The sequence below is a fragment of the Telmatherina bonti genome, assembly GCF_933228915.1.
Source record: "Telmatherina bonti genome assembly, chromosome: 9".
Classification (NCBI taxonomy): Eukaryota; Metazoa; Chordata; class Actinopteri; order Atheriniformes; family Telmatherinidae; genus Telmatherina; species Telmatherina bonti.
Window position 1 is genome coordinate 2,562,102 of NC_136627.1, and position 10,144 is coordinate 2,572,245.

Consider the following 10,144-nt stretch of genomic DNA (forward strand, 5'->3'; position numbering starts at 1 on the left):
AGGAGCAGGAGGAGGAGGAGGAGGAGGAGGAGCAGGAAGAGGAGGAGGAGGAGGAGGAGCAGGATGAGGAGCAGGAGGAGGAGGAGGAGGAGGAGGAGCAGGAAGAGGAGGAGGAGGAGGAGGAGGAGGAGCAGGAGGAGGAGGAGGAGGAGGAGGAGCAGGAAGAGGAGGAGCAGGATGAGGAGGAGGAGGAGGAGGAGGAGGAGCAGGATGAGGAGCAGGAGGAGCAGGAGGAGCAGGAGGAGGAACAGGAAGAGGAGGAGGAGGAGGAGGAGCAGGAAGAGGAGGAGGAGCAGGAGGAGGAGGAGGAGGAGCAGGAGGAGGAGGGGGAGGAGGAGCAGGAGGAGGAGGAGGAGGAGCAGGAGGAGGAGGGGGAGGAGGAGGAGCAGGAGGAGGAGCAGGAGGAGGAGGAGGAGGAGGAGGAGGAGGAGGAGCAGGAAGAGGAGGAGGAGGAGGAGGAGCAGGAGGAGGAGGAGGAGGAGGAGGAGGAGGAGCAGGAGGAGGAGGAGGAGGAGGAGGAGCAGGCAATCATTGTTTAAAACAGGATAAAATGGTCCAGAAAAGGAGTTTGGTGGGAAAAGAGACACGTGAAAATGAGGTAAGATAACGAAAATATACATTTAAAAAATTCATCGTGTATTGTTCAAGTATTTGTTTTTAATCAATTTATTTACCTGGTTGTGATTTTTGTTTTCCACTTTATCTGGAGCCAGTGCTCCCAGTCAGACCAGCAGGTGGCGCCGTGATGACAGCCATAAAAACAACGAAGAAGAAGAAGAAGAAGAAGAAGAAGAAGAACCAGCAGCAGCAGAAGAAGAAGAAGAAGCGGAGAGGGACCAACATGTCACTGTTTGTTTACTTCACTGCAGCAGCTGTTTGTTTTTATTTACTAGTTTATTACAACGTGTTCAGAGGAGGAAGATGTTCCAGCCCCGCCAAGCTGGAGGGGAAAACTGTGATTGTTACAGGTAAACATCTCCGGAAGGCAATAAACATCCGCCAGGTGTTCAGTCACCGTTCCTGCTAAACTAAACTAACTAAACAAAAAAACTAACTAAACTAACTAAACCAAAATAAACTAACTAAACAAAAAAAAACAACTAATTAAACTAACTAAACCAAAATAAACTAACTAAGTTATAATAACAGACACAAAAAAACCAGCAGGAAAACTGTTTTTAATGAGATGTAAAGACTCCTCTCCTGTCCTCTCCTGTCCTGTCTATCTGAAAGACAGAGAACAGCACAAGCAGGAAACTCAACAGCTGGTCAGGCTGGTACCGGTCCAGTAGGACGCTGGGATAGGCGCTGGTCAGGCTGGTACCGGTCCAGTAGGACGCTGGGATAGGCGCTGGTCAGGCTGGTACCGGTCCAGTAGGACGCTGGGATAGGCGCTGGTCAGGCTGGTACCGGTCCAGTAGGACGCTGGGATAGGCGCTGGTCAGGCTGGTACCGGTCCAGTAGGACGCTGGGATAGGCGCTGGTCAGGCTGGTACCGGTCCAGTAGGACGCTGGGATAGCCTGTTCAGAACTTCCAGACCTTTTGTTCTTTAAATGCTGCTTTAATTATTTAGATTATTATTTATCCTCTGAAAAACCACACATGAAATATTTCCTAGCAAGCAGATATGAGCGATGGGACTTTGCTTGTGAGAAATCCTGCTGGTTTTGCTGGTTCTTCACCTGTGACCCAGTTTGTAGAACCAGATGGAAGTCAGCCGGACTAAAAGAAGTTCTGGACAGATTTCTGGACAAAAGCAGGTTTGTTGTTTTTTACCCCAGAGAGATTTTCTGACTGTTGTCTAATAAATGACGGCAGGTTGTAAAAGTCCCTCCTCAGGTACCGGTCCTATCATTCAGTATGTGGTTTTTATTTTACCCCGGTACTGAAACGTAAATACCACGTTTAGAAGGACTGCTTCTTATTCTCCTGTGGTTTCTGGGATCTGAAGCTCGGCTGATGCTGCAGATCTTTCTGGAAGCTTCCGTCCACTCCTGGTGTGATGTGTCTGCACAGGGAGCAACACGGGAGTGGGGAAGGCCACCGCTCTGCAGCTGGCCAAGAGAGGAGCCAGGGTGGTCCTGGCCTGCCGCAGCCGGGAGCGAGGCGAGGCGGCCGCCTTCGACATCCGCAGAGTAAGACTCCAGGTGTCATCAGACGAGTACTCCGCCTGTTTCAGGGTCTGAGCAGGAAGTCATTCCAGATGTGTTTGTCCTGCAGGAGAGCGGGAACCACCAGGTGGTCTTCATGCAGCTGGACCTGTCCAGTTTAAAGTCTGTTGGTCGTTTTGCTGAAACCTTTCTGAGGACTGAACCCAGACTGGACATCCTGATCAACAACGCAGGTGTGTGGAGCGTTTCTGTCCCCGCAGGCAGGCGGACAGGCCAGTAACGGTGCCGCGTCTCGTCCTCCAGGTGTGATGTCTTCGGGACGGACGCAGGACGGCTTCGGCATGGCGTTTGGAGTGAACCACCTGGGTCACTTCCTGCTGACCAACCTGCTCCTGGAGCGTCTGAGGCGGTGCTCTCCCAGCCGGGTGGTCACCGTGTCCGCCCTGCTGCACCGCTTCGGGAGCGTCTCCTTCCCGGCGCTGCAGTCCAGGAAGGACGTGGTGGACGGGGAGTCCAGCTGGACCAGCCTGCAGGCCTACTGCAGCAGTAAGCTCTGCAACGTGCTCTTCACCAGGGAGCTGGCCAACCGGCTGGAGGGCAGCGGGGTCACATGCTACAGCCTCCACCCAGGTCCGTACCCCCCCCCCATCAGCTGCTGTCCCGTTACTGTCCTCATAACCAGTCCCCGCTTGTCCCAGCTTGTCCCCGCTTGTCTCTAATTGTCCCCGCTTGTCTCTAATTGTCCCCGCTTGTCTCTAATTGTCTCCGCTTGTCTCTGATTGTCTCCGCTTGTCTCTGATTGTCTCCGCTTGTCCCTGATTGTCTCCGCTTGTCCCTGATTGTCTCCGCTTGTCCCTGATTGTCTCCGCTTGTCTCTGATTGTCTCCGCTTGTCTCTGATTGTCTCCGCTTGTCTCTGATTGTCCCCGCTTGTCTCTGATTGTCTCTGCTTGTCTCTGCTTGTCCCCACTTGTCTCTGATTGTCTCTGATTGTCTCCGCTTGTCTCTGATTGTCTCCGCTTGTCTCTGCTTGTCCCCACTTGTCTCTGATTGTCTCCGCTTGTCTCTGATTGTCTCCGCTTGTCTCTGATTGTCTCCGCTTGTCTCTGATTGTCTCTGCTTGTCTCTGCTTGTCCCCACTTGTCTCTGATTGTCTCTGCTTGTCTCTGATTGTCTCTGATTGTCTCCGCTTGTCTCTGATTGTCTCCGCTTGTCTCTGATTGTCTCCGCTTGTCCCTGATTGTCTCCGCTTGTCTCTGATTGTCTCTGATTGTCTCCGCTTGTCTCTGATTGTCTCCGCTTGTCTCTGCTTGTCCCCACTTGTCTCTAATTGTCTCCGCTTGTCTCTGATTGTCTCCGCTTGTCCCTGATTGTCTCCGCTTGTCTCTGATTGTCTCTGATTGTCTCCGCTTGTCTCTGATTGTCCCCGCTTGTCTCTGATTGTCTCTGCTTGTCTCCGCTTGTCCCTGCTTGTCTCCGCTTGTCTCTGATTGTCCCCGCTTGTCTCTGCTTGTCCCCGCTTGTCTCTGCTTGTCCCCGCTTGTCTCTGCTTGTCCCCGCTTGTCTCTGATTGTCTCTGCTTGTCTCTGCTTGTCCCCACTTGTCTCTGATTGTCTCTGATTGTCTCCGCTTGTCTCTGATTGTCTCCGCTTGTCTCTGCTTGTCCCCACTTGTCTCTGATTGTCTCCGCTTGTCTCTGATTGTCTCCGCTTGTCTCTGATTGTCTCCGCTTGTCTCTGATTGTCTCTGCTTGTCTCTGCTTGTCCCCACTTGTCTCTGATTGTCTCTGCTTGTCTCTGATTGTCTCTGATTGTCTCCGCTTGTCTCTGATTGTCTCCGCTTGTCTCTGATTGTCTCCGCTTGTCCCTGATTGTCTCCGCTTGTCTCTGATTGTCTCTGATTGTCTCCGCTTGTCTCTGATTGTCTCCGCTTGTCTCTGCTTGTCCCCACTTGTCTCTAATTGTCTCCGCTTGTCTCTGATTGTCTCCGCTTGTCCCTGATTGTCTCCGCTTGTCTCTGATTGTCTCTGATTGTCTCCGCTTGTCTCTGATTGTCCCCGCTTGTCTCTGATTGTCTCTGCTTGTCTCTGCTTGTCCCCACTTGTCTCTGATTGTCTCTGCTTGTCCCCACTTGTCTCTGATTGTCTCCGCTTGTCCCTGATTGTATCCGCTTGTCTCTGATTGTCCCCGCTTGTCTCTGATTGTCTCTGCTTGTCTCTGCTTGTCTCTGCTTGTCCCCACTTGTCTCTGATTGTCTCTGATTGTCTCCGCTTGTCTCTGATTGTCTCCGCTTGTCTCTGCTTGTCCCCACTTGTCTCTGATTGTCTCCGCTTGTCTCCGCTTGTCTCTGATTGTCTCCGCTTGTCTCTGCTTGTCTCCGCTTGTCTCTGCTTGTCTCTGATTGTCTCCGCTTGTCTCTGATTGTCTCCGCTTGTCTCCGATTGTCTCCGCTTGTCCCCGCTTGTCTCTAATTGTCTCCGCTTGTCTCTGATTGTCTCCGCTTGTCTCTGATTGTCTCCGCTTGTCTCCGCTTGTCTCTGATTGTCTCCGCTTGTCTCCGCTTGTCTCTGATTGTCTCCGCTTGTCCCCGCTTGTCTCTGATTGTCTCTAATTGTCTCCGCTTGTCTCTGCTTGTCTCCGCTTGTCTCTGCTTGTCTCCGCTTGTCTCTGATTGTCTCTGCTTGTCTCTTATTGTCCCTGCTTGTCCCTGCTTGTCTCCGCTTGTCTCCGCTTGTCTCTGATTGTCCCCGCTTGTCTCTGATTGTCTCTGCTTGTCCCCGCTTGTCTCTGATTGTCCCTGCTTGTCTCCGCTTGTCTCTGATTGTCCCCGCTTGTCTCTGATTGTCCCCGCTTGTCTCTGCTTGTCTCCGATTGTCTCCGCTTGTCTCCGCTTGTCTCTGATTGTCTCCGATTGTCTCCGATTGTCTCTGCTTGTCTCTGCTTTTCTCCGCTTGTCTCTGATTGTCTCTGCTTGTCCCCGCTTGTCTCTGATTGTCTCTGCTTGTCTCCGCTTGTCCCCGCTTGTCTCTGCTTGTCTCTGCTTGTCCCCGCTTGTCTCTGATTGTCTCCGCTTGTCCCCGCTTGTCTCTGATTGTCTCTGCTTGTCTCTGCTTGTCCCCGCTTGTCTCTGATTGTCCCTGCTTGTCTCCGCTTGTCTCTGATTGTCCCCGCTTGTCTCTGATTGTCCCCGCTTGTCTCTGCTTGTCTCCGATTGTCTCCGCTTGTCTCCGCTTGTCTCTGATTGTCTCCGATTGTCTCCGATTGTCTCTGCTTGTCCCCGCTTGTCTCTGATTGTCCCTGCTTGTCTCCGCTTGTCCCCGCTTGTCTCTGATTGTCTCCGCTTGTCCCCGCTTGTCTCTGATTGTCTCTGATTGTCTCTGCTTGTCTCTGCTTGTCCCCGCTTGTCTCTGATTGTCTCTGCTTGTCTCCGCTTGTCCCTGCTTGTCTCCGCTTGTCTCTGATTGTCCCCGCTTGTCTCTGCTTGTCCCCGCTTGTCTCTGCTTGTCCCCGCTTGTCTCTGATTGTCTCTGCTTGTCCCCGCTTGTCCCTGCTTTTCTCTGCTTGTCTCCGATTGTCTCTGATTGTCTCCGCTTGTCCCCGCTTGTCTCTAATTGTCTCTGCTTGTCTCCGCTTGTCCCCGCTTGTCTCCGCTTGTCCCCGCTTGTCTCTAATTGTCTCTGCTTGTCCCCGCTTGTCTCTGCTTGTCTCCGCTTGTCCCCGCTTGTCTCTGATTGTCTCCGCTTGTCTCTGCTTGTCCCCGCTTGTCTCTGATTGTCTCCGCTTGTCCCCGCTTGTCCCCGCTTGTCTCTGCTTGTCCCCGCTTGTCTCTGCTTGTCTCTGCTTGTCCCCGCTTGTCTCCGCTTGTCCCCGCTTGTCTCTGATTGTCTCCGCTTGTCCCCGCTTGTCTCTGCTTGTCTCTGCTTGTCTCCGCTTGTCCCCGCTTGTCTCTGATTTTCTCCGCTTGTCCCCGCTTGTCTCTGCTTGTCTCTGATTTTCTCCGCTTGTCCCCGCTTGTCTCTGATTGTCTCCGCTTGTCTCTGATTGTCTCTGCTTGTCTTGATTGTCTCCGCTTGTCTCTGATTGTCTCCGCTTGTCCCCGCTTGTCTCTGATTGTCTCCGCTTGTCCCCGCTTGTCCCCGCTTGTCCCCGCTTGTCTCTGCTTGTCTCTGCTTGTCCCCGCTTGTCTCTGATTGTCTCCGCTTGTCCCCGCTTGTCCCCGCTTGTCCCCGCTTGTCTCTGCTTGTCTCCGCTTGTCCCCGCTTGTCTCTGATTGTCTCCGCTTGTCCCCGCTTGTCTCTGCTTGTCTCCGCTTGTCCCCGCTTGTCTCTGATTGTCTCCGCTTGTCCCCGCTTGTCTCTGATTGTCTCCGCTTGTCTCTGATTGTCTCCGCTTGTCCCCGCTTGTCCCCGCTTGTCTCCGCTTGTCTCTGATTGTCTCCGCTTGTCCCCGCTTGTCTCTGATTGTCTCTGCTTGTCTCTGCTTGTCTCTGCTTGTCCCGGCTTGTCTCTGATTGTCTCCGCTTGTCCCCGCTTGTCTCTGCTTGTCTCTGCTTGTCCCCGCTTGTCTCTGATTGTCTCCGCTTGTCTCTGCTTGTCTCTGCTTGTCTCTGCTTGTCTCTGCTTGTCTCCGCTTGTCCCCGCTTGTCTCTGCTTGTCCCCGCTTGTCTCTGCTTGTCTCCGCTTGTCCCCGCTTGTCTCTGCTTGTCTCTGATTGTCTCCGCTTGTCTCTGATTGTCTCCGCTTGTCCCCGCTTGTCCCCGCTTGTCTCCGCTTGTCTCCGATTGTCTCCGCTTGTCCCCGCTTGTCTCCGCTTGTCCCCGCTTGTCTCCGCTTGTCCCCGCTTGTCTCTGCTTGTCTCTGCTTGTCTCCGCTTGTCCCCGCTTGTCTCTGCTTGTCTCTGATTGTCTCCGCTTGTCTCTGATTGTCTCCGCTTGTCCCCGCTTGTCCCCGCTTGTCTCCGCTTGTCTCCGATTGTCTCCGCTTGTCCCCGCTTGTCTCTGATTGTCTCTGCTTGTCTCTGCTTGTCCCGGCTTGTCCCCGCTTGTCTCCGCTTGTCTCTGATTGTCTCCGCTTGTCTCTGATTGTCTCCGCTTGTCCCCGCTTGTCCCCGCTTGTCTCCGCTTGTCTCCGCTTGTCTCTGATTGTCTCTGATTGTCTCTGCTTGTCTCTGCTTGTCCCCGCTTGTCTCTGCTTGTCTCTGCTTGTCCCCGCTTGTCTCTGATTGTCTCCGCTTGTCCCCGCTTGTCTCTGCTTGTCTCTGCTTGTCTCTGCTTGTCTCCGCTTGTCCCCGCTTGTCTCTGCTTGTCTCTGATTGTCTCCGCTTGTCTCTGATTGTCTCCGCTTGTCCCCGCTTGTCCCCGCTTGTCTCCGCTTGTCTCTGATTGTCTCCGCTTGTCCCCGCTTGTCTCTGATTGTCTCTGCTTGTCTCTGCTTGTCCCGGCTTGTCCCCGCTTGTCTCCGCTTGTCTCTGATTGTCTCCGCTTGTCTCTGATTGTCTCCGCTTGTCCCCGCTTGTCCCCGCTTGTCTCCGCTTGTCTCTGCTTGTCCCCGCTTGTCTCTGCTTGTCTCTGCTTGTCCCCGCTTGTCTCTGATTGTCTCCGCTTGTCCCCGCTTGTCTCTGCTTGTCTCTGCTTGTCTCCGCTTGTCCCCGCTTGTCTCTGCTTGTCTCTGATTGTCTCCGCTTGTCTCTGATTGTCTCCGCTTGTCCCCGCTTGTCCCCGCTTGTCTCCGCTTGTCTCTGATTGTCTCCGCTTGTCCCCGCTTGTCTCTGATTGTCTCTGATTGTCCCCGCTTGTCTCTGATTGTCTCTGCTTGTCTCTGCTTGTCTCTGCTTGTCCCGGCTTGTCCCCGCTTGTCTCCGCTTGTCTCTGATTGTCTCCGCTTGTCCCCGCTTGTCCCCGCTTGTCTCCGCTTGTCTCTGATTGTCCCCGCTTGTCTCCGCTTGTCTCTGATTGTCTCCGCTTGTCCCCGCTTGTCTCTGATTGTCTCTGCTTGTCTCTGCTTGTCTCTGCTTGTCCCGGCTTGTCCCCGCTTGTCTCCGCTTGTCTCTGATTGTCTCTGCTTGTCTCTGCTTGTCTCTGCTTGTCCCGGCTTGTCCCCGCTTGTCTCCGCTTGTCTCTGATTGTCTCCGCTTGTCTCTGCTTGTCCCCGCTTGTCTCTGCTTGTCCCGGCTTGTCCCCGCTTGTCTCTGATTGTCTCCGCTTGTCCCCGCTTGTCTCTGCTTGTCTCTGCTTGTCCCCGCTTGTCTCTGATTGTCTCTGCTTGTCTCTGATTGTCTCTGCTTGTCTTGATTGTCTCTGCTTGTCTTGATTGTCTCCGCTTGTCTCTGATTGTCTCTGATTGTCTCCGCTTGTCTCTGATTGTCTCCGCTTGTCTCTGATTGTCTCTGCTTGTCTTGATTGTCTCTGCTTGTCTTGATTGTCTCCGCTTGTCCCCGCTTGTCTCTGCTTGTCTTGATTGTCTCCGCTTGTCTCTGCTTGTCTCTGCTTGTCCCCAGGCGTCGTCCACACAGAGCTGGCGCGCAACATGAGCCGGTGGCTGCAGCTTCTCCTCAGACCCGTCGCCAAGCTGCTCTTCCTGGACCCCGAGGGGGGGTCCCAGACCACCCTGCACTGTGCCCTGCAGGAGGGCATCGAACCTCTGAGCGGACGCTACTTCTCCGGCTGCGCTCTGCAGCAGGTGGGGGCGAGAGGGCGAGACGACGCCCTCGCTGCGAAGTTGTGGGAAGTGAGTGAGAGGTTAGCGGGCTTATCGCAGCATGCCGAGTCCTGATCCGGGACCAGGAACTGGACCGGGTACAGCTGCAGACTGGCTGCAGCGTACGGGGGAGGCGGGGCCTGTTCCAGGAGGCCGGTTATAAAACCTGAGTGGAGGGAATAACATCTGTTACCATGGCAATCCTCCTCACGGCAGGCTCCTCCCACCTGAAGCAGCTGAGCGGGTCCTGGACCGGACCGGACCCGTTCTGTTTCTTTCTGCGCTGATTGTGTGTTGCTACTCGTGGTTTTGTGCCGTTAGGGCCAGAAACGTTTCCTTTCTGGTAGGAGATGTCCGTCATGTCGACGTCCTGCCGGTTCCGGACCGTCCTGCCGGCTCCGGACCGTCCTGCCGGCTCCGGACCGTCCTGCCGGCTCCGGACCGTCCTGCCGGCTCCGGACCGTCCTGTCTGTGGTAGATCTGTACAGGCTCCTGTCGGTGTTGCCTTCAGGGACGGTCCGGTGTTGCCTTCAGGGACGGTCCGGTGTTGCCTTCAGGGACGGTCCGGTGTTGCCTTCAGGGACGGTCCGGTGTTGCCTTCAGGGACGGTCCGGTGTTGCCTTCAGGGACGGTCCGGTGTTGCCTTCAGGGACGGTCCGGTGTTGCCTTCAGGGACGGTCCGGTGTTGCCTTCAGGGACGGTCCGGTGTTGCCTTCAGGGACGGTCCGGTGTTGCCTTCAGGAAACAAAGCCCAGAACCGACACGGTGTGTGAAATGTCTCCAGGTTGTGCTGAGTCATGAAACAGTTTTTCCTGACCGGTGATCGTGATGCGTTTCAGGCTGAGTCAGCAGTTTTTGGCGACATATCCCACTCTGACAAACTGGTTCGGATCAGCTGGCTCTAACCCATCTCCAGCTACCAGCTGGACTTTTCAGTGGTAATAACATTCCCAGTTTCTGTACTGGGAAGTCTGGTTTGACCCCTGCAGTTTAACCTGAAACCATGGAAACCATCCTGCTGAGCAGAGAATCTGCTTACAGGTCGCTGCAGTTTAAAGCTTCTGTAGTGAAAAACTCCTTTATTCATCAGACATTAAACTTCTCATCGTCTTCTTTCTACTTTGATTTGATTTTACAGGGATTTTATTCTTCATTTCTACTATTTGTCTGTTTGGTATTTATTTAAATGTTATTGTTCTGAATGAAATGACAGCTGCGAGCAGAGCGGAGCATCTTCATCCTGACCGGCCCGCTGAGGTCCAGGAAAACCTCCGGACTTCTCTCGGCTCAACGTGGACCTTTGCTCTTCGGACTCTTTCAGGATTTTTTCATTCAGCTC

At 54.1% G+C, this 10,144-nt stretch overlaps 1 protein-coding gene across 1 annotated transcript; it reads left to right on the top strand.

The window, feature by feature from the left end:
• The first annotated feature begins 822 nt into the window (after positions 1-822).
• On the top strand, positions 823-9,192 carry LOC306760962 (dehydrogenase/reductase SDR family member 13-like). Its single transcript, XM_079247020.1, has 5 exons — positions 823-968; positions 2,018-2,136; positions 2,222-2,345; positions 2,416-2,742; positions 8,606-9,192. The coding sequence occupies exons 1-5, from the start codon at positions 842-844 to the stop codon at positions 8,878-8,880; spliced, it is 972 nt and encodes a 323-aa protein (XP_079103146.1). The 5' UTR covers positions 823-841; the 3' UTR covers positions 8,881-9,192.
• The last annotated feature ends 952 nt before the right edge of the window (positions 9,193-10,144 follow it).